The sequence below is a fragment of the Scyliorhinus canicula genome, chromosome 1, assembly GCF_902713615.1.
Source record: "Scyliorhinus canicula chromosome 1, sScyCan1.1, whole genome shotgun sequence".
In the NCBI taxonomy this organism is placed as follows: Eukaryota; Metazoa; Chordata; class Chondrichthyes; order Carcharhiniformes; family Scyliorhinidae; genus Scyliorhinus; species Scyliorhinus canicula.
Window position 1 is genome coordinate 237,183,398 of NC_052146.1, and position 24,478 is coordinate 237,207,875.

Below are 24,478 nucleotides of genomic sequence, written 5' to 3' on the forward strand. Positions count from 1 at the left end.
TGACCAGCCTCAACTGAGGAGTGAAGGAACTGTTTGTGGATGGAATGAATTGAGAGCCATAGCATTTTTATGGAGTCAGAAGACACCCCTACTCCACCTAGCCCCAATAAAGTATACAAGAGAAGAAAAGGTTTGGAGCCTTTTCCTGGAGCAGCCTCCAGCTTTTCATCTTAAGGACAATCAGTTAGACCTTTCACCAGCTGATAAAATTGAACAGTGTGAGGCAACAAGGTGGCGCAGTGGGTTAGCCCTGCAGCCTCACGGCGCCGAGGTCACAGGTTCAATCCCGGCTCTGGGTCACTGTCCATGTGGAGTTTGCACATTCTCCCCATGTTTGCGTGGGTTTCGCCCCCACAACTCAAAGATGTGCAGGCTAGGTGGATTGGCCATGCTAAATTGCCCCTTAATTGGAAAAAAATTAATTGGGTACACTAAATTTATATTTTTAAAAATTGGACAGTGTATGCACATTGAAGCTTTGTCCGATTCTACTTTGAAATTGTAATTGGATGTCCTACAAACAGAACCCCAATTTGCATATTTCCATGCCATTCCATCGAAACTGATAGGTGTGCTATGTACACCCATTAACAGGCCTACCTGTGAATTTTATCAGATGTTCTGATAAAAGATCACAGATCTGAAACATTAACTCTCGTTTTTCGTTCCACAGATGCTGCCAGACTTGCTGAGTATTTGCCATTTCCACGGGGTTTTGTTTTTATAATTGTATGAACTGTATCACGTTGGCTTTGAGTGACCAAGTTTCCCCTTCCTTCACTCCCTGGTCTTTTCTTTGATTGCTGCCTGTTTTTCAGAACTGAGTGAACAGCAATTGAAAATAACCCTCCCTCCCCGCCCACCTTGAGTTTTAAGTGCTCACATCTTCCATTTGTAATTTCTAAATTTATCATTGCCTTTTTTTGCACTTTGTTTTTCTCCTGCAATAAATATCTCTTGCATAAGTTAAGACTAATTATTTTCTGTTCCGCAAGTCAAAATATACAGGCTTATTTTTGAGCTGCCTACTTTTCTCGTGCTCGATGTGCTCATCTTCTGTAAATGATGATCCGTTATTTGCTTGTTGGCAACCTTAATATTTTCTTTTTATGTTAAGTTCATCTGCTGGTTCAGTAATTAGTATCTGGATTTGCTATTCCGGAGTTTCTCATTTATAATTTAGTTTGCAATACTTTATAGAAGTGTGCTTACATCATGAAAAATTGTGCATATCACCATAATTTTCAAAGAATGAACAATTGGTGAATCTAAGAAATTTTGCTAAATGATGTGATGTTTGCAGGAGCTTGTAAATGAGAAATTACATGCTCAACAAATGAGCAATGATTTGGAAAAATTGACTCACGAACTGGAAAAGATTGGGCTCAACAAAGAGCGCCTCCTGCATGATGAACAAAGTTCTGATGATAGGTAAGAACGATAAATTCACAATATAAAGGTTGATAATATAGTGTTAATGCTATAAAAAGCATCCAACTTGACATATGAATATACTACCTATGAAAATGAAAAGTGTACATGTGCATATAAAACCTGAATAAGTGAACATACCTATAAATGAACACACATTGACTGATATGATAATTGATGCAAGTTGCACCTTGAAACCGCAATCACCATGGTCTTTAAATCACCAGAAGTGTCTTGTGGGTGAAACAAAGTGGATATGAGCAAGGTAGCAGCAGTTAAAAGAAACAGATTTTATTGAGCAAAGATCGCGACCCTGCACTGGAGAGGCAGGAAAGTGCTTCATCTCTAATTTACTGCTTGCACGGCTCTATCTCGGGAATAACGCGTTTTGTCTGCCACTGAGTCCTGGGTAAGGAATGAACAATCCATTAAACCGTACTAATTTAAAATAAAGTCAACACCCACCTTTGACACAAACTACTGCTTGATTCTGATTCATAGGGAGCTATGACTGTCTGGGGAGAGTCGGGAATTAGGTACCCTGAGAATCACAGTTGGCTCAAGAGTTGGGAGGAGAGTGAGATGGGAAATAGGGGCTCAGGGAGCGATGGGCACAGAAATGGAGCAAAGGATTGGGGACCTGAGAGGTGGGGAGTAGGGGACTAATTGGTTTTGATGCTCAGTTTGCAGCCACTTTCACTCGATCTGCAGCAAAGTGTTGTACAACTCAACAGCCTTTTAATTGAAAGATATGTGGTGAATCACAGTAGCGTAATTCACACTGTATTACACATGTTGTACTATGTCTCTGTAAGCTCGGCACATGAGCAGTTGCGCTGCTCTGCCACTAGGGGGAGATGCACTGGGAGTGTACGGGAGTTTGTACTGGGCTCCACCCATGGCTCCTCCCCTTAACTGGAAGTATAAAGGTTGATGCTGAGAGCCTGCCTGCCAGTTCATCTGGAGTTCATCTTGTCACAGGCAGGCTCTGTTGTAAGACGATTAAAACCACTGTTCACTTCTAACCACGTGTCACGTGAATTGATGGTCTCATCAATTTAATCGTATTAAGAAACAGTAAGGAATGACCATGGAATCAGCCCTCAAGCCTAACCGACTGGAACTCGACCCGCAGGATGCAGAGGCAAAATAAATCCTTTCGCATTGGCTCCGATGTTTTAAGGCCTACCTGGCTGAAGCAAGCACCACAGAAACGACGGAGGAGCAGAAACTCAGTCTACTGCACGCGAGGGTGAGCCATCGTATATCTACTCAGCTAAACTGTACCGGCTCATATACAGAGGCTCTGGCCCTACTCGATAGAATGTACGTGAGGCCTATCAATGAGGTCTACGCGTGCCACATTTTTACTACTCGCCGCCAGCGTCCTACAGAATCGCCAGAAGAATTCCTCAGAGAATTAAAAGCCTTATCCCGGGACTGTAATTATCAGGCTGTAACTGCTGCAGAACATAGAGAACTTGCTGTCCGCGATGCCTTTGTTGCAGGCCTTAAATCGAATTACGTGCGCCAGCGACTGCTGGAGAAGGGGGCCCTAAATTTAGAAGATACTGTTGAACTCGCTACAACTATGGAGGTCTTATTTCGTAGCCTCACCTCGTTTCCTGCCGACTGCGCGACTCCGTCATGGGCCCCCGACCAGCGACTCCCCAGGCCTGCGCCGCGCAGCCATCCAGCCGCCATGCTGCCCCAGCCTGCCACTTTTGGCGGCAGCACTGCCCGGCCCGCAGCAGCTGCGGGCGAAAAGGCCACTAAGCCAGAGTGTGCCTGGCAAGGAAGGCCCCAGCCCCTAAACCTCCAGCGGCACGAAGTAATCGCCCTCCGCACTCGCAGGCCCCGGAACGCAGCGGCCTATGCCCCGACTCCGCCGCCACGTGCGATTATTGGGGGCCGCCATCTTGGCGGACCCCCACCACGCGGTCCACCACGGGCGACTCATGGGGGCCGCCATCTTGGACGCCATCTTCCTCGCCGCCCGCCACGTGCGAAACCACGGGGGCGGCCATCTTAGGCCACATCCTCTCCATACTCAGAAAACTCGATTGAAGACTGCGACCTCAGCGGGCACTCATCGCGGGGCCATCCCAGCGCAGCCGACCGAGCCGCCGACTACCCGCAACTCAACGCAGTCACACTGGACCAATCGCGCGCAAAGCATCTCCACAACTCGATGATGATGGTCCAAATCAACGGGTACAGTACACCGTGCCTTTTCGACTCCGGGAACACTGAGAGCTTCGTACAGCCAGATCTGGTAAGACGCTGTTCGCTCCCCGTTTTCCCTGCACGGCAAAATACCTCCCTCACTTCGGGTTCCCACTCAGTCCATATCCAAGGGCGCACCATCGCAACTCTAACAATCCAAGGCGCTAGCTACTCTAAGTTCCAACTATGCGTCTTGCCCGAACTCTGCGCCACACTCTTATTGGGACTCGACTTTCAATGCAATCTCAAGAGTCTCACCCTCAGCTTCGGCAGACCCCTACCCCCACTCACTATCTGCAGCCTAGCCACGCTGCGAATCTCCCCCCCCCTCCTCTCTTTGCCAACCTCACTCCGGACTGTAAACCCGTAGCCACTCACAGCAGGCGGTACAGCCTACAGGACAGGGTGTTCATTCGATCCGAGGTCCGGAGGCTTTTACGTGAGGGGATCATAGAGGCCAGTAACAGTCTCTGGAGAGCTCAAGTGGTGGTCGTCAAGACCGGGGAAAAATTCCGCATGGTCATAGACTATAGTCAGACTATTAATCAGTTTACGCTCCTCGACGCGTACTCCCTCCCCAGGATTGCAGACATGGTGAATCAGATCGCCCAGTATCGGATTTTTTCCACGGTGGATCTTAAGTCTGCACACCACCAACTCCCAATCCGCCCGCAGGACCGCCACTTCACGGCGTTTGAGGCCGATGGCCGCCTCTTCCACTTCCTCCGGGTCCCCTTTGGCGTCACGATGGGGTTTTGGTGTTCCAACGAGCAATGGACCGAATGGTGGACCAGTACGGGCTGCGGGCCATGTTTCCGTACTTGGATAACGTCGCCATCTGCAGCTATGACCAACAGGACCACGATGCCAACCTCAACCGATTTCTCCAGACGGCCCAGAAGCTTAACCTCGCATACAACAAGGAGAAATGCGTTTTCCGCACAACCAAACTAGCCATCCTCGGCTATGTCGTGGAAAACGGAGTCCTGGGTCCCGACCCGGACCGTATGCTCTTAGAACTCCCTCTCCCTCATTGTACCAAGGCCATCAAACGGTGCTTGGGATTCTTTTCGTATTATGCCCAGTGGGTCCCTCAATATGCGGACAAAGCCCGCCCACTCTTTAAGGCCACACTTTTTCCCCTGTCAGCTGAGGCTCGCCATGCCTTCAGCTGCATCAAGGAGGACACCGCCAAGGCTGCCATGCGGTCGGTGAATGAATCCGTCCCTTTCCAGGTTGAGAGCGATGCCTCAGAGGTAGCTCTTGCAGCCACACTAAATCAGGCAGGGAAACCAGTCGCATTTTTCTCCCGAACCCCCTCTGCTTCGGAACTTCGACACTCCTCAGTCGAAAAGGAAGCACAAGCCATTGTGGAGGCTATTCATCACTGGAGGCACTACCTCGCAGGTAGAAGGTTCACCCTCATCACCGACCAAAGATCGATTGCCTTCATGTTTGACAACTCGCAAAGGGGCAAAACAAAATTCTGAGGTGGAGGATCGAACTCTCCACCTACAAATACGATATTATGTATCGACCGGGGAAGCTCAACGAGGCCCCAGGTGCCCTGTCCCGCGGGACGTGTGCCAGCGCACAGAGCGACCGCTTAAAAGCCATCCACAATGACCTCTGCCACCCGGGGGTCACCCGGCTCGCCCACTACATTAAAGCCCGAAATCTGCCTTTCTCCACCGAGGAGGTAAAAGCCATCACCAGGGATTGCCCGATCTGCACGGAGTGCAAACCGCAGTTCTACAGACCAGACGGCCCACCTGGTCAAGGCTTCTAGGCCCTTTGAACGCCTCGCTATCGATTTCAATGGGCCACACCCCTCGACTAACAGGAATGTGTACTTCCTGAACGTCATAGACGAGTTCTCACGAGTTCTCCCCGACATGACCTCCCACACAGTCATTAAGGCCCTGCATAGTATCTTCACCCTGTTTGGTTTCCCCAGCTATGTACACAGCGACTGGGGTTCGTCCTTTATGAATGACAAGCTGCGTCAGTACCTGCTCAGCAAGGGCATCGCCTCGAGCAGGACTACCAGCTATAACTCCAGGGGGAACGGGCAGGTGGAGAGGGAGAATACGACGGTCTGGAAGACCGTCCTACTGACCCTCCGGTCCAGGAATCTCCCGATCTCCCATTGGCAAGAAGTCCTCCCTGACGCGCTCCATGCTATTAGGTCCCTCTTATGTACTGCTACCAACCAGACCCCTCACGAGCGGCTCTTTATTTTTTCCAGGGGCACTACCACGGGGGTTTCGCTCCCGGCATGGTTGAAGATACCGGGCCCAATAATACTCCGGAAGCACGTCAGGGCGCACAAAACTGACCCACTCGTAGAGAATGTGCTCCTACTGCATTCAAACCCCCAGTACACCTTTGTAGAGTTCCCTGACGGCCGCCAGGTCACTGTATACCTCCGGGACCTAGAACCTGCAGGATCCAACCCCCCCAATACCACCGCCGAGGTACCCCTCACACTACATCCCACCCAACTCGCCCCCCAACCTACCAGTTCGCTTCATTTTTTTTGCGCACCCGCGCCAGATAGCTCCCAGCGCCTCCAGTCCCCAGTCGAACCAGACGGGTACGAAGCTCGTGCGGAATCGCCCCCGGAGTCCGCCATCGTACCCCAACCGACAGTGCTCATCCAGCCACCAGAAGGGGCTGCAACCCCGGTGCTCCGCCGATCACAGCGGACAACTCGGCCACCGGACAGACTCAATCTGTAAGCCACCACCCCCGCCGGACTTGATTTTTTTTACAGGGGGTAATGTGGTGAATCACAGTAGCGTAATTCACACTGTATTACACATGTAGTACTATGTCTCTGAAAGCTCGGCACACGAGCAGTTGCGCTGCTCTGCCACTAGGGGGAGATGCACTGGGAGTGTACGGGAGTTTGTACTGGTCTCCACCCTTGGCTCCACCCACGGCTCCTCCCCCTAACCGGGAGTATAAAGGTTGATGCTGAGAGCATGCCTGCCAGTTCATCTGGAGTTCATCTTGTCACAGGCAGGCTCTGTTGTAAGATGATTAAAACCACTGTTCACTTCTAACCATGTGTCGCGTGAATTTATGGTCTCATCAAGATATCTGAGAATAAAAGGTGTATCCTGACAGATGGGTATAAATAAATGGTGGTAACAGTAAGCTTACTCTGTTAGATCAAATCCAAGGAGCATTTGCACCGCTTCTAAAATAGTATTTTGAGAAACTGTGTTGCAACAAGCAAGCCCATGTGCCTTATTAGGCCTTGTGGGTACATAAAAGAATGATTATGCAAAATACTTTCAAAACCGATTTTCATATTTATATGATGTATTATGTTGATAATATGAAAATTTTAATTATATACCGAATGTGACTGAGCTGCTTTATTTTGCTTTGTTGTTGTGTTCGGGGTCACATTAATTTTCCCCATGATCTTATTGGACTGCCCCATGATTCTCCTAATGAGAATCCTTTTTAATGCAAATCGATTAAGACCCTGACATTTGAGATTAAGTGAAAATGTGTTTCCACATCATGTGATTAGTCTCCATTCTTGTACTGTGGTAAAGTATTGAGTTTGCAAAATTTTGACGTAACTGTCCAGCTGAGGATTTATCTTGGTGATGTTAAGAGCACAACTGGTGTTAAATGCTACTTCCAAAACCCCAAAGGGAACTTTAGAATGCCTGCTCTCAACTGTGTATATTTGCAACTGGTTATAATGCGAGGAAAGATGTGAAGACCAGTGAAGGATGTCCCAGACTCTTTTGTGATGATTTTAAACAAAATAAATGTTAATTAAACAGTAAAACACACAAAGTCAACTAAAAATACACTTAACTACATTAATGATTATTGGAAATATCTTAAAATGTATCTAATTCCAAAGCCCTGTATTTTCCTAACAACATCCCATAGGTTTTAAAACTATAAGCAAAATCCGGCAATAGTTACCAAGCCAGGCACCTGTATCTTATGGGGTCGCTCCCAGGTTAGAATAGAGACAACTGGCTTCTCGAAAACAGGCTTTTCAAGGCCAGGCTTGTTGGGAGCAAATACAGTTTCCTGCTGTGTGGGCTGTGATTTCAAACAGCTCTCCTGTGTAGGGCGAATTTGCCTCTGATATACAGTTTTTTCCTTTAATCTTCCCTTATCTGAACTAACCTTCTCATATGTTACTCTTAAATATTTTTCTAAACGGTGAGGTTGTGTAACAAAGTCAATGCGGAATAAAGTCAATCCGACACTCACCCCCATCTTCCATTGTTACAAACTTGCTTGAGGTAAACATTTGGAGTCATAGAAGTCCACAGCACAGAAAAGGCCCTTCGTTCCATCGCATCTGCATCGGTTAAAAACAACCACCCAAATATTTTAATCCCATTTTTTAGCACCTGGCCCACAGCCTTGCATGCCTTGGAAATGCAAGTGCACATCCAAATACTTCTTAAATGTTATGAGATTCTCGACATAGCTAAAACTCTCCAGCCCAGGAAACATCCTGGTAAATATCTTCTGCACTCTTTTTAGTGCTATCATACCCCTCCTATAATCTGGATTTCAGAACTGCACACAATACTCTAGCTATGGCCTAACCAACGTTTTATACAGTTCCAGCACCTCCCTGCTCTTAAACTCTATGCCTCGGCTAATTGAGGCAAGTCTACCGTATGACTTCATAACTACTATATTTACTTGCTCTAAGGACCAGTGTACATGCATACCATGGTCCCTCTGATCCCTGGTGCTTCCCAGGGTCCTGCTATGTATCATGTATTCCCTTGCCTTGTTTGTCCTGCCCAAGTGCATCACCTCACACTTTTCCAGATTGAATTCCATTTGCCACTGATCAGCCCATATGACCAACACGTCTATATCCTCCTGTAATCGAAGGCTATCCTCACTATTTACCACCCCACCAATTTTCGTATCATCCATGAAATTGCTGATCAACCCTCCTACATTCATGTCTAAATCATTTATATATCACAGTGCCAAGGACCAGTGTTCAATCCCAGCCCTGGGCCACTGCCTGTGTGGAGTTTGCACTTCTCCCCGTGTCTGCGTGGGTCTTACCCCCACAACCCAAAGATCTGCAGGATAGGTGGATTGGCCACGCTAAATTGCCCCTTAATTGGGAAAAAAATAATTAGGCACTCTAAAAAATTTTAAAAACTAAATCGTTTATATAAACCACAAACAGCAAGGGCCCCAACACTGATCTCTGCAGGACCCCACTGGATAGACACAGGCTTCCAGTCAGCAAAACATCCCTCGACCATTACCTTCTGCTGCCTGCCACTTAGTCAACCATGCACTCTTACCTTCGGTGTAGTCTCCCATGTGGGACCTTATCAAAACCTATCTAAAGTCCAAGCAGACTACGTCAATGCATTGCCCTCATCTAAACACCTGGTCACCTCTTCGAAAAACTCAATTAAGTTGGTCAGACACGACCTCCCCTTAACAAAAGCACACTTGACTATTCTTGATTAATACCTGCCCAGTGTTGCAAGGCTAATCAGCATATCAGGGTTCCATCAACCCTGGCAATTTGTCTTTCTTCAGTTTCCATTTTAAAAATAGCTTATTTTCCTTTAAACATGCACATACTCAATTACTGGCTTTCTTATTTTTCCCATTCAATCACAAAGTCCTGACAGTGAATAGATTTTAACCGTGATGTGGGATACGTAAAATGTCAAAGAACTTTGCACTGAAGCTACAAGTTAAATTTTTTCAAACACTTTTTAAAAAATTTTTTTAAAGTGTCCTTGCATATAATCTAGACCTTTTAGTTCGTATCAAAAATGGTCCAACATTTTCAGTTCTGCAGGCTGAAGGAGTTGGCTTTTAGAATTATAAACTCATTATGACACAGAAGGAGGCCTTTCATCCCATTGAGTGCATGCTGGCTCTGTAGAGAAATTCAATCAGTCCCATATCTCCTCTCGATCTCTGTGGCCCTGTACGTTTAGTTCACTTGGGCACCCAAACAGTTCCCTTTTGAAATCATTAATTGTCTTTGCTTCCACCATCATCACGTTCCCAAAATCTTAAATCTGTATCCTCTGGTTCTTCCTCACAAACCCCCCTTCATCACGTTCCCAAAATCTTAAATCTGTATCCTCTGGTTCTTCCTCACAAACCCCCCTTCATCATGTTCCCAAAATCTTAAATCTGTATCCTCTAGTCCTTGCACCATCAGCTAATGGAAACAGTTTTTCTTTCTCTACCTCATCGAACCCTGTTCTTTTGGGCCTCTATCAAATTCCCCCTCAATCTATGTCCCAAGGAGAAGCTTGTCCAACCTAAAATCCCTCATCCTGAGGACCAGTCTGCTACATCTTCTCTGCACCCCCTGAAGGACCCTCACATTTTTCCTGAAGTGTAGTTGCCAAAACTGGACGTGATACTCTAGTTGTGGCCTAATCAGAACTTTAAATAGGTTTAGCATTGTTTCCCTGCTTCTGTACTCAATGTCTTGATTTACGAAGCTGCAGATCCGATATGCTTTATTAACTACTCTCTCAATATGATCTGCCACGTCCAAAGATCTATGTAAATAGACCCCCAAAAAGCATTTGTCCCAAGAACTTAACTTTAATACCCTTTTTGTTTTGCTTTTACTTGATCTGTGTATCTGATTGTAAGTAAATTGTTCCAAACCACAGTTTAGAAAAGTCTAACTCATTTTTTATGTCAATATCCAACTTTCAGCAGATATAAACTTTTGGCGTCCAAGCTTGAAAGCACATTAAAAAAATCTCTTGAAATTAAAGAAGAGAAAATTGCCAGTCTTGAAGCACGATTAGAAGAATCAACAAATTTGAACCAGCAACTACGTCAGGAATTAAAGACGGTAAGACCTCAACAAAAGATCATTTTTCTCAACTTTGTTTGAAAAGAGCTAAAGCTGTTTTCACAATATGAATCATAAAAATAATCTAGCCCACTTGCTTCAAAAACATGCACTAAATATATACTTACACATGGGAAATGCCATCGCTTCCTAATTCCCCCTCCAGGTACACCATTTCAACGTAGAACACTGTTCCTGCATTCTTTCTGGGTCCTAACCCTTGAACTCCTTAACTAACAGCTCTATGGTAGTACCTTCACCACCGTCTTTTTTATGCAATTAGGAATGCAATAAATGTGCACCTTGCCCATGATATATATTCCAAGAAATAATAAGCAAGGAGTTTATATTATATGTACAACATTGCATGCTAGATAACTGAACTTTTCAATAATATATTAATATATTAAAATTGAGCAGTTACTGATCATTCTGGTGTGATGAATATAGGAATATCAGATGTATTGTATTGTAGATCTTTGGTGCTGTAAGGGTTAAACGCATAGATTAGTGTGTTTTTGACTGCTGAAGTCATGTTTTAAAAGAATGTTAGTTTGAAAGGCAAGTATATTTAAGGAGCTAGGGTGTAATTAAAGCATCATAAAAGCCTGGGTAAATGGAATTTTGTTTTGATTAAGAGGATTCCCTGTGGAGTTAATTCGATTTCAGCTTGGGACGGTGATGTTACTGGGTGGAGCTATGGTATCAGGCATTTTGTAGGAAAAACAGGTCAGTGCAGTTCTGGATGAAGCTGTGATCAAACGTTGGGCAGACTTGCTCTCTGCAGTTCAGTTAAAAGAGAGGAGCAGTCTTTAAAGCAGTCCGGACTTTCCCAAAGACAAGGTTGGGGGGGGGGGGGGGGGGGGGGGGGGGTGCTGAAACAAGCTGAAGAACGACTTCTGAAGACATACAGCCATAGTCTGCATGGATCTTGTCTTTAAAGCAGTATCAAGAGTTTGCTCTTTCTCAAAGAACATCTCTGTAAAACAAGTATTCCTATGTGCTACAGGTAGTTAGTGGATGGAGAGCTGAGATGGCTTTTGTTTCTTGTTGTTTAAGTAGGAATAAAGATAGCAGGTACAGGTATTGTATTCAGTAGTATTGTTTAAGGGTAATTGTAAGCTTTTTTCTCGTGTGATGTTAAAGATTTTAATAATGTGTTGGTAAGAAAAGTTTGTTTTAAAATACCGTATCCCTATTTCTTCGTGCAATCACTCCTGGAGCGAAGTATCCTTTCCTCACAATCTTAAAAGATTAAAATAAAACATTGGGGTTTATGTCCAGTATCTTAGTCACTGTTGTGGTCTGGTCTGGGATTGTAATACTGGCGAATCTCCAGTGAAAACAATGTTCTTGAAATCATACACAAATTGTGGGTTTAAAAACACTTGCAGTGAGCCATATTTTACCACTTCAACATTGTTACGAGTACAAGTTAATTGAGAAATCTGCATGTTCACTCCATATGTCTTGTCGTTTTTTACCTTTATGATACTGAAAAATACTAAAACTGTATGAAACTGAACATGCATCTGCTACATCTTTTATCCTTCCCCCTTCCAAAGCACTGAGGAGGAATAGCTGGGATGCAGTGCAGAAAGATTAAGGTACACTTACATGAGCAATATTATAGATCCTTTTGCTCAACACCTCGACACGGTAAAAGTGTCAATACAGATCGCTTTAGTAGGGAAGCGATGCAACTTTTCAAATACATTCTTCTTGCGGAGTTATCTGACCTATTTTTGAATAAAACCAATAGCTAAATGTTAGAGATCTCTGTTCCAGAACCCCGTGGCAGGCAGGAGCGGAGTTTGGGGGTTAAAGGATCAAAATCGCAAGATGTGACCCTCATGTACTGCACATGCTCCAGTTTCCGCTTTTACAGCATCTTATATCAGGATGGCTGAATTTTCTGTTTTGGAGTGGCAAGCTTACCATTAATACTTAAATTAACCTCATTCTATTTTGACAGCACGTTGGCATTAATTTCTGCTGCAATAGTTTCCTGAGGTTTGGAAAAATCAGCAGTCAAACAGGGTGGAGATTGAGTAGTTCTTAATTAGGTTGGAAAAGGACAAGAGACCCAATCTGAATTAAGGTTCAACGCTTGTAGTTGCTTTCTCAGTTTCTTTTGGGAAAGTATTTGATGGGAGTGCTTGTTCAAAACTTACAATTCAGAGGTGTTCACATAGACACAACATCAGGATAATTGCTTTCCAAAGGACATCAGACAGTAAACAATCAGTAGTGCCAATAGTAAGGGCATACTATGGAGGCAGCTGCCTTTGACCTGCAGAGAAGGGAGATCACAGGATGCATCTTTCACTAAATGGGGCCAACAATGGTTTCCATGAGGGCAGGGTGTCATCAACTACACATATTGGTGTGGGAGTCGCCACTGTTGTATATATCACATATGAGAGGTAATATGGTAAGGCTCCTGTACTACAGGTACGGGGGTAGATCTCTGCCTCCTGGCTCCGCCTAGTAGGCGGAGTATAAATGTGTGTGTTCACCGAGCTGCAGCCATTTCAGCAGCAGCTGCGGGAGGCTACACATCTCTGCTTAATAAAGCCTCGATTACACTCTACTCTCGTCTCGTCGTAATTGATAGTGCATCAATTTCTTTAGCAGAGATTTTACAACGATGGACCTCCGCATCAAGCTGGATCGCCTGCAGCTGCACCCTCAAGCAGACAACGCCAAGTCAGCCTTCGCACATTGGCTAGCTTGCTTTGAAGTCTACATCGGATCAGCGACAGAACCACGCACAAAGGCACAGAAACTCCATATCCCGTATACAGGGCTGAGCTCCGATATCTTTCCCCTCATCCGGGACCCGCCTACCTACGCTGATGCCATGGCGCTACTGAAAGAGAACTGCACCCAGCAGACCAACAAACTCTACGCCAGGCACCTCCTGTCCACACGGCATCAACTCCCCGGTGAGTCTGTGGAAGATTTCTGGTGTGCCCTGCACGCCCTGGTGAGGGACTGCGATTGCCAGGCCATTTCAGCCGTTGAACATTCCGAACTCCTCATTAGGGACGCTTTCGTTACGGGCATAGGGTCGGCGTACATCCGCCAGCGCCTCTTAGAAGGGGCTACCCTCGACCTCACGGCGACCAAGAAACTCGCGATCTCACTAACGGTCGCCTCCCGTAATGTACAAGCGTACGCCCCCGACCACATGGCGCTCCCCTCCTGGACATCGTGGACCCCACCAGTTAACACCCCATCGTGGACCGCACCAGCGACCGCCCCCAGCAAACCCCAAGACTGCGCCGCGCGTCAGCCAGCCAACCCCGGGGGACCCAAGTGCTATTTCTGTGGACAGACAAAGCACCCCCGGCAGCGCTGCCCAGCGCAGAGCGCACTCTGCAAGGCCTGCGGGAAGAAAGGACATTTCGCTGCTATGTGCCAGGCCCGCTCGATCGCCGCTGTATTGTTCCTGCAACCCCCACGTGCGACCCGTGGGCGCTGCCATTTTCGCTCCCACAATACACGTGCGGCCCGTGGGCGCCGCCATCTTCCTCGCCTCAGACCATGTGCAGCCCGTGGGTGCCGCCAACTTGCTTGCCTCAGGACACGTGCGGCCCGTGGGCGCCGCCATCTCTCTCTCTCTTTCCCCCCCCCCCCAAATCAGGCCTCGTGCGCCCTATGGCCGCTGCCATCTTCCCTGCCCCAAGATTCCTGCTCATCGGGCCGCTCATCGCCTGCAACCGCCGCTGACCAGCTACAGCTCGCCTCCATCACGATCGACCAGTCCCGGCCGCACAAACTCGCCACTGAGTCGACGACGGTAAAGGACGATGGGCACAAGACATCATGCCTTCCTGACTCTGGGAGCAGAGAGTTTCATCCACCCCGATATGGTAAGGCGCTGCTCCCCCGAACCTCTGCGCTGCCTTGCTACTCAGCCTGGACTTCCAGTGCAACCTCAAGTCTAACCCTGAAATTCGGCAGGCCTCTACCACCCCTTACTGTATGCGGTCTCACGACCCTTACGGTCGACCCGCCTTCTCTGTTTGTAAACCTTACCCCGGATTGCAAAACCCATCGCCACCAAGGGCAGATGGCACAGTGCCCAGGACAAGACCTTCATTAGGGCTGAGGTCCAGCGTCTGCTGCTGGAAGGCATCATCGAGGCTAGCAACAGCCCCTGGAGAGCCCGAGTGGTAGTTGTGAAAACTGGGGAGAAAAACAGGATGGTCGTTGACTACAGTCAGACCATCAATTGGTAGACTCAGCTTGACGCGTACCCCCTCCCACGCATATCTGATATGGCCAATCAGATTGCACAGTACCGGGTCTTCTCGACGGTGGACCTGAAATCTGCCTACCACCAGCTCCCCATTCGCAAGGCGGACCACCCGTACACCACGTTTGAAGTGGAAGGCCGCCTTTACCACTTCCTTAGGGTTCCCTTCGGCGTCACTAATGGGGTCTAGGTCTTCCAACGGGAGATGAACCGAATGGGTTGACCGGTACGGACTAGGAGCCACCTTCCCGTACCTGGATAATGTCACCATCTGCGGCCACGACCAGCATGACCACGACGCTAACCTTTCCAAATTCCTCCTCAACCTGACTTACAACGAGGAGAAGTGTATGTTCAGCACCAACCACTCAGCCATCCTCGGCTATGTGGTGCAAGATGGAGTTCTAGGGCCCGACCCCGATCACATGCGCCCCCTCATGGAACCCCCCACTGCCCCAAGGCCCTGAAACAATGCCTGGGATTCTTCTCATACTACGCCCAGTGGGTCCCTAACTATGCGGTCAAGGCCCGCCCACTTATTCACTCCACCGTTTTACCCCTGACGGCCGAGGCTCACCAGGCCTTCAACCGCATCAAGGCCAACATCGCAAAGGCCGCGATGCACGCGGTCGACGAGACGCTTCCCTTCCAAGTCGAGAACGATGCATCAGACGTCGCTCTGGCCGCCACCCTGAACCAGGCAGGCAGGCCCGTGGCATTCTTTTCACACACCCTCCATGCCTCCGAAATTCGGCACTCCTCCATCGAGAAGGAGGCCCAAGCCATCGTAGAAGCTGTGCGACATTGGAGGCATCACCTGGCCCACAGGAGATTCACTCCCCTCACTGACCAATGGTTGGTTGCCTTCATGTTTAATAACACACAGCGGGGCAAGATCAAAAATGATAAAATCTTGAGGTGGAGGATCGGGCTCTCCACCTACAATTACGAGATTTTGTATTGCCCCGGTAAGCTCAACGAACCCGTCGATGCCCTATCCCCAGGTACATGTGCCAGCGCACAAGTGGACCGACTCCGGGCCCTATACGATGCTCTCTGCCACCCAGGGGTCACCCGGTTCTTCACTTCATAAAGGCCCACAATCTGCCCTACTCCATTGAGGAGGTCAGGGCTATCACCAGAGACTGCCAGGTCTGCGCGGAGTGCAAACCGCACTTCTCCCGGCCAGACCGCGCGCATCTAGTGAAGGCCTCCCGCCCCTTTGAACACCTCGGCGTGGTTTTCAAAGGGCCCCTCCCCTCCACCAACGGAAACACGTACTTCCTTAACGTGGTCGACGAATACTCCAGGTTCCCCTTCGGCGTCCCATGCCCCGATATGACGTCTGCCACCGTCATCAAAGCACTCAAGACCATCTTCCCGCTGTTCGGTTTCCCCGCCTATATCCACAGCGACCAGGGATCCTCATTTATGAGCGATGAGCTGCGTCAGTGCCTGCTCAGCAAGGACATCACCTCAAGCAGGACGACCAGCTGCAACCCCCGGAAAGAGGCAGGTGGAGCTGGAGAATGGGATGGTCTGGAAGGCCGTCCAGCTGGCCCTATGGTCCAAGAATCTTCTGGTCTCCTGCTGGCAGGAGGCCCTCCCCGACGCCCTCCACTCCATCCGATCGCTACTTTGCACTGCGACTAATGCAACCCCCCATGAACGACTCCTTGCCTTCCCCAGGAAGTCCACCTCCGGGGTTTCGAGCCCAACGTGGCTGGCAGCACCAGGTCCCGTTCTCCTCTTGCAAGTACGTGCAGTTCCACAAGGCAGACCCGTTGGTCAAGAGGGTACAGCTACTCCATGCAAACCTGCAGTACGCCCTCAGCGTACCCCGACAGCCGTCAAGACACAGTCTCCCTCAGGGACCTGGCACCAGCTGGGTTCCTCCCCCCCACCACCACCCCGCGCCACCCTTCCTCCCCCCAGCGCACCTCACCACAGCCCCCGCTCCAGGACGATCTGTCCTCCCCTTGGTCCCACCCGGGGATGAAGAAGAGGTCTCCACGCTATCGGAGTCACCGGCGACCGATCCGACACCTGCATCGCCACCGGGACTGTGGCGCTCACAACGGAGGATCAAGGCACCCGATCAGCTGAATTTGTGAACTATCCCCAAAATGTTAACCTCTGCATGTAAAATAGTTTTCCACCACCCCCGCTGGACTCTTTTTTTTTTAACGGGGTGAATGTGGTGGTCACCACTGTTGTATATATCACATATGAGAGGTAATACGGTACGGCTCCTGTACTACAGGTACGGGGTTAGATCCCTGCCTGCTGGCTCCACCCAGTAGGTGGAGTGTAAATGTGTGTGCTCACCGAGCTGCAGCCATTTTGGCTGCAACTGCGGGAGGTTACACATCTCTGCTTAATAAAGCCTTGATTACACTCTACTCTCGTCTCGTCGTAATTGATAGTGCATCAATTGGACAATCCAAACATCCCTCTCAGGAAAATTTATCGACCACGAGGATTTTCATTCCATCTGTATTCAGATGGTTTGCAGTCGCAAGGAAAGGTTCGGCAGGTCTGTGTTCCTTTGGAGCGACCATGATGTTTTCATTCTGCGGCAGTCCAATATCCTTCTCATGCTTTGACCTGAAACTAGCCTTAAGGGTTGCTGCCTAACAACAAAGGAAACGCTTTTCACCGAGTCAAGGACTCTCTGACAAGTCATCCCAATTAACACCTGGAAGGCTACAAGTATGAGAATTAGATATGTAATTGAACAAACCATTGGTCTGTTTACATTGTACGTTAGCTGGATGGACAGGTCTGGAGGTGAATTAAAGCTGATCTCATTGAAATATATAGGGCAATATTCTCCGCTCCTGGGACTAAGTGCCCGTGCCATCGTGAAAGCCGTCGCGTTTCACGACGGCGCGAACAGGTCCCGGGCACGACCTATTCTGGCCCCCATAGGGGGCCAGCACGGTGCTGGAGCGGTTCGCGCTGCTCCAACCCGCACATGCGCAGTTGGGCCGCGCCAACCTGCGCATGCGCGGGGAACTTCTAATGCGCGCCGGCCCCTCACCAACATGGCGCCGGTGTTCTGGGGCTGGCCGCGGAAGGAGGTAGGTTCTCCCACCCCCCCGCATGTGGGGGTCAGGGCGGCGTGGCGCAATTCGTGGGGGGGCTGGGGAGAATACCGCCCATAAAATTCTTAAGGGGCTTGACTAGGTAGATGCTCGGAGGATGTTTCCTCTCGAACCTGGTGTCAAGTCTCAGAATGACACGTCTGCCATTTCGAGTTGATGAGAAATTTCTTCACTCTAAGGCTGCTGATCTTTGGAATTCTCTACTTCACAGAACTTCTCATGCTGGTTTATTAAATATATTCACATTGATCGATTGTTAGATACAAAGGGGACCTCTACTCACCAACCAGCATCTTGAGTACAATTGCCATGTTCTGTATTCTAGCGTGCAATGTCAGAGCTGCAAGGACTCTAGGTGCAAAAGGCAAACTGTCCAGCACTCCTCATCTGATGGAGATCCCAGTGGAAGGGAAGAGGAAGCTGGGGCACCCAGCGCCAGATCAGTCACAGGTCTAATAACTTATAAGTACAGTTATTCACTCACATTGGACCAAAGTAACTTGAGCAGCCCCAACCATCTAGTCATTGTTCAGTTACCAATTCATCTTAATTAATGCATGGTTCTTGAATCAAAATCAAGGAATTTTTTTTTCCGTGAAACAGAGTGATATAAACCTAATGGCTTCAGCAGAGGTGGTGGCAAGCTGAGCCCTTCCATACACTGACTTCTGAGGTACTCACTGGCAATGATTTGTAGCCTATGGACTTGTTAGAACCCATCAAAGACTGCTCCACCTGGGCCAGTGGGAGAAGAGATGGCATGTCAGATATGCTGAGGGTAGCCAATAGGTGCTACGTGGAACCATGTTTTGCACTTTCATCTCCACTTACATCATCCCTTTCCTAGGCCTGCCGCACATAACTGCTTACATAGTGATTGGTCCCATTTGCAGTTTATCAGATAATGAAGCAGGCCATGCCCACATACAGTTAGACCTAGGTAACATCGAGATTTTTTTAAATAAACATTTTATTGAGGTATTTTTGGTATAGTAACAACAACAAAATAAACAATATACATGAAACCAGAAACATAGTGCAAAAGCCTTTCGTACAGGTCCCACCCTTATTACCCCTCCCCCCTAATCTAACCTAAACTACTCCCCCGTCTGCTGACGATTAATTTTCCGCAAAGAAGTCGATGAACGGTTGCCACCTCCGGGCGAACCCTAACAGTGAACCTCTCAAGGCGAACTTAATTTTCTCCATACAGAGAAAGCTAGCCATGTCTGATAGCCAGATCTCCGGCTTCTGGGGCTTTGAGTCACTCCATGCCAATAGTATCCGTCTCCGGGCTACCAGGGAAGCAAAGGCCAGAACATCTGCCTCTTTCTCCTTCTGGATTCCTGGATCCTCCGACACCCTGAAAATCGCCACCTCTGGACCCTACACCACCCTTGCTTTTAAAGCCTTGGACATGACATCCACAAACCCCTGCCAAAATCCCCTAAGCTTTGGACATGTCCAAAACATGTGGAAATGGTTCGCTGGTCCTCCCGTGCATTTTGTGCACCTGTCCTCCACCCCAAAGAATCTGCTCATCCGGGCCATGTGAGCCCAGTGGACAACCTTAAATTGTATCAGGCTGAGCCTGGCACACATGTTGCGGACGCGTCGACTCTACTCAACGTGTCCGCCCATAAACCACCCTCTATCTCTCCTCCCAGCTCCTCCTCCCACTTGCACTTCAGCTCCTCGGTCTGCATCTCCTCCAACCCCATAAGCTCCTTATAGATGTCCGAGACTCTCCCCTCCCCTATCCACCCTCTGGAAACTACCCTGTCCTGAATCCCCCTCAGCGGTAGGAGCGGGAAGATTGACACCTGTTTATGAAGGAAGTCTCGCACCTGCAGATACCTGAATTTGTTCCCCTCACCAACCCAAACTTTTCCTCCAATGCCCTCATACTCGGAAAGCTCCCCTCTATGAACACATCCCCCATCCTGTCAATCCCCGCTCTCCGTCATAACCGGAACACACCCCCCCCCCCCATCCATACTCCCCGGGGCAAACCGGTGATTATCACAAATTGGGGCCCAGACCAATGCTCCCACTGCTCCCACAGGCTGCCTCCACTGGCCCCAAACACTCCGCCACCACCACAGGGCTGGTGGAGTATTGTGCCGGCGGGAGCGGGAGAGGCACAGTTGCCAACGCCCCCAAACTGGTGCCTTACAAGAAGCCACCTCCATACGCACCCAGGCCAACCCCCCACCCCCACCACCACCCACTTCCTGATCATGGATATATTAGCCGCCCAGTAATAGTTGCTAAAATTTGGCAGCGCCAGCCCGCCCTCTCCCCAACTCCTTACCTTCCTTACCCGCGTGGTCTTACCCGCCCAGACGAAGCCCGCGATCACTCTGTTGATCCGCTTAAAAAAGGACCGCGGAATAAAGATGGGGAGACACTGAAATACAAATAGGAATCTCGGGAGGACGGTCATTTTCATCATTTTCACGCCCCCAGCCAGAGACAACGGAAGCGCGTCCCATCTCCGAAAATCGTCCTTCATTTGGTCAACTAGCCAGGCCACATTCAAGTTACACAGCTGGTCCCATTCCCGCGCCACTTGGATGCCCAGGTACCTAAAACTCCCCCCTAGTGACCTAAACGGCAGCCCTCCCAGTTGCCCCTCCTGTCCCTTCGCCTGAACCACAAACATCTCAGTCTTTTCCATATTTAGCTTATACCCCAAAAACTGGCTGAATTCCCCTCGAATCTTCATGATTTCTTCCATCCCCTCTACTGGGTCTGAAACGTACAGAAGAAGGTCATCTGCATAAAGCGAAACCCTGTGCTCCCCCCCCCCCCCCCTCCAGTCCCTTGAGGCTCTCAGAGCAATTGCCAACGGCTCTATAGCCAGCGCAAACAACAGTGGGGAGAGGGGGCATCCCTGTCTCGTCCCCCGGTGCAGTCTAAAATAGTCAGAATTTGTCCTATTCATCCGTACACTTGCCATAGTAGTCTGATACAGTCACCTGACCCAGCCAATAAAGTCCTGCCCGAATCTAAAATAGTCAGAAATTGTCCTGTTCATCCGTACACTTGCCACAGGAGCCTGATACAGTAACCTGACCCAGTCAATAAAGCCCCGCCCGAATCCGAACCGTCCCAGTACCTCCCACGGATAATCACATTCTACCCGCTCAAAAGTCTTTCTGCATCCATTGCGATCACTACCTGCACCCCCCGATTCTTCCGGGGGCATCGTGATCACATTTAACTGCCTTCCTACATTGGCCACCAACTGCCTATCCTTTTTTTTATAAATGTTTTTTATTGAGTTTTCATATTTTATATATGACAAATTACAAATTATTAGAGAGAAAAAAAAAGAAAACACAAAAATTTAACATGAATATTTACAGGTAAGCATCTTCATTACAACAATTGTGGCCGCCCCCTTTAGCCAGCATACATATTTTACATTCCCCAATATGGCCGAGGCACATGTTTATAGGCATTTATTTATAGTTTGGTTTTGGGCCTTGGCATGCCAGCAAACCCCCATAACGAGCCCGTAACCCCCCCCCCCCCCCCCCCCCCGGGCTACCCTCCCCCGATTCCCGTCCATTTTCCCCTGATTCTTGGCCACCCGACTATTCTTCCTCTTGTACGTTGGCCACAAACAGGTCCCGGAACAGTTGCATGAATGGCTCCCACGTTCTGTGGAAGCTGTCGTCCGACCCTCGGATGGCGAATTTGATTTTCTCCATTTGGAGAGATTCCGAGAGGTCGGACAGCCAGTCTGCAGCTCTGGGCGGTGCTGCTGACCGCCAGCCAAACAGGATTCTACGGCGGGCGATCAGGGAGGCAAAGGCAAGGGCGTCCGCCCTCCTCCCCAGGAATAGATCTGGCTGGTCTGAAACCCCGAAGACCGCCACTATCGGGCGTGGCTCCACCCTCACCCCCACCACTTTGGACATAGCCTCGAAGAAGGCTGTCCAGTACTCCACAAGTCTGGGGCAAGACCAGAACATGTGGGCGTGGTTGGCCGGGCCTCTTTGGCACCGCTCACATCTGTCCTCCACCTCCGGGAAGAACCTACTCATACGGTTTCTCGTTAAGTGGGCTCTATGTACCACTTTTAGTTGCGTCAGGCTGAGCCTTGCGCACGTGGAGGTGGAGTTGACCCTATGCAGTGCTTCGCTCCAGAGTCCCCACCCTATCTCCATCCCCAGGTCGTCCTCCCATTTCCTTCTTGTTGCGTCCAGTACGGTGTAATCCCTATCTACCAGTCGGCCATACATGTCACTACAGTTCCCTTTCTCTAGGATACTTGCGTCCAGTAGGTCTTCCAGTAGTGTCTGTCGTGGCGGTTGTGGGTACGTCCTTGTCTCCTTTCGTATGAAGTTTTTGAGCTGCAGGTACCGTAGCTCGTTCCCCCCAGCTAGCTGAAATTTCTCTGTCAGTTCGTCCAGTGTTGCGATCCTGTCGTCCGTGTATAGGTCCCTGACTGTCAGTGTCCCCCTTTTGAAAGTGGCGTCAGTCAGTGCTGGTTTGAACCTATGGTTGTTGCAGATGGGAGCCTTGTCCGACATTTTGTACAGGCCAAATTGCTGCCGCAGTTGGTTCCAGGATTGGAGGGTGGCTGTCACCACTGGGCTGCTGGAGTGTTTTTTGGGTGGGGATGGGAGTGCTGCCGTGGCGAGGGCCCGGAGGGAGGTTCCCATGTAGGAGGCCTCCTCCGCACGCACCCACTCGGCTTCTGGCTCCTGGATCCATCCCCTTACTCGCTCGGCTGTTGCCGCCCAGTGGTAGAATTGTAGATTCGGGAGGGCTAGCCCCCCCCTGGATTTTGTTTTTTGTAGGACCTTCTTTGGGATCCTAGCATTTTTACCCCCCCCCATACGAACGCCATGATAAGTTTGTCCAGCGCTTTGAAAAAGGCCTTGGGGATGTAGATCGGAATGGATCTAAACAGGAAGAGGAACCTGGGCAGTACGTTCATTTTGATCGTCTGGACTCTCCCCGCGAGGGAGAGCGGGAATGTGTTCCATCTTTGCAGGTCCTTTTTAACTTCCTCCGTCAGGCTGGTGAGGTTCCATTTGTGGATCCCTTTCCAGTCATGGGCTATTTGGATCCCCAGGTAGCGGAATTTATGTTGGGCTTGTTTGAACGGCAGCCCCTTTAGTGCTGTCCTCCCCCCCCCCCCCCTTGCGGGTGTACTGGGAAGATCTCGCTTTTGCTCATGTTGAGTTTGTAGCCCGAGAAGGCTCCAAACTCTTTCAGGAGCGCGATGATTCCGTCCATGCTGCTTTGTGGGTCCGAGATATAGAGGAGCAGATCATCCGCTTAGAGTGAGACTCTGTGCTCTCTACCTCCCCTTCGGATCCCCCTCCAATTTTTTGCTGCCCTGAGCGTGATTGCTAGCGGTTCGATTGCTAGTGCGAACAGCAGCGGGGACAGTGGGCATCCTTGTCTGGTGCCCCTGTGCAGCTGGAAGTATTGGGAGTTGGTATTGTTGGTCCGTACACTCGCCATGGGAGCGTTGTATAGGAGCTTTACCCAAACGGTGAACCCTGTTCCCAGCCCGAACCGCTCCAGTACCTCTATGAGGTATTTCCATTCGACTCTGTCGAAGGCCTTTTCTGCGTCCAGGGAGACGATCACCTCTTGTGTTCTCTCCCCGGAGGGGGTCATTATCACGTTCAGCAGGCGCCTGATGTTCGCGGTAAGCTGTCTACCTTTGACGAAGCCCGTCTGGTCCTCTGTGACCACCTCAGGTACACCGTCTTCTAGCCTTTTGGCTAGGATTTTGGCCAGTATTTTGGCGTCTGCGTTCAGCAGAGATATGGGTCTGTATGACCCACATTCCGTTGGGTCTTTGTCTTTCTTAGGTATCAGCGAGATTGAGGCCTGTGCTAACGTGGGTGGCAGTGTGCCCCTAGCTAGCGAGTCTGTGAACATCTCCCGCAGGTGCGGGGCCAGCGCTGTCGCAAATTTTTTGTAGAAGTCCGCCGGGAATCCGTCCGGTCCCGGCGCCTTCCCCGTCTGCATGGAGCTAATGCTCTCCATGATCTCTCCCAGTGCTAGTGGTGCTTCCAGATCCCGTTTTCTGCCCTCTCCCACGACTGGTATGTCCAGTCCATCAAGAAACCGGTTCATCCCAGCCTTCCCCGTTGGGGGCTCTGAGGTGTACAGCTCTTGGTAGAAGGCCTTGAAGGTTTCGTTAATCCTCTCTGGTTCTGTTTCCCACGTGCCTCTGGTACCTCTGATTTGCGCAATTTCTCTGGTGGCTGCCTGCTTTCTCAGCTGGTGTGCCAACAGGCGGCTGGCTTTGTCTCCGTGTTCGTACAGGGCCCCGCGTGCCTGGCGGAGTTGGTGTACTGCTTTCCTGGTGGAGAGCAGGTCAAAGTTCCTTTGTAATTCTTTTCTCTCCGCCAGGAGCTTTACGGTCGGGGCGACTGCCTATCCTTAACAAACCCTATCTGGTCCTCCCCAACAACGTCCAGAACGCAATCCTCAATCCTGGACGACAAGATTTTGGCCAGCAACTTGGCATCCACATTCAACAGGGAGATCGGCCTGTAGGACCCACACAGCTCCTGGTTCTTGTCCCGCTTAAGAATCAGCTAAATC

General features: G+C 49.5%; 1 protein-coding gene across 29 annotated transcripts in view; it reads left to right on the plus strand.

The window, feature by feature from the left end:
• Positions 1-24,478, plus strand: part of LOC119972565 (girdin-like) — a 649,171-nt gene that overhangs the window by 379,580 nt on the left and 245,113 nt on the right. For 28 of the 29 annotated variants that reach the window (XM_038809673.1, XM_038809681.1, XM_038809689.1 and 25 more), the window contains exons 16-17: positions 1,304-1,431; positions 10,381-10,522. In XM_038809673.1, coding sequence (XP_038665601.1) covers positions 1,304-1,431; positions 10,381-10,522 — 270 coding nt within the window. The remainder of the gene's footprint in view (positions 1-1,303; positions 1,432-10,380; positions 10,523-24,478) is intronic. The other variant, XM_038809572.1, reaches the window with a different exon arrangement.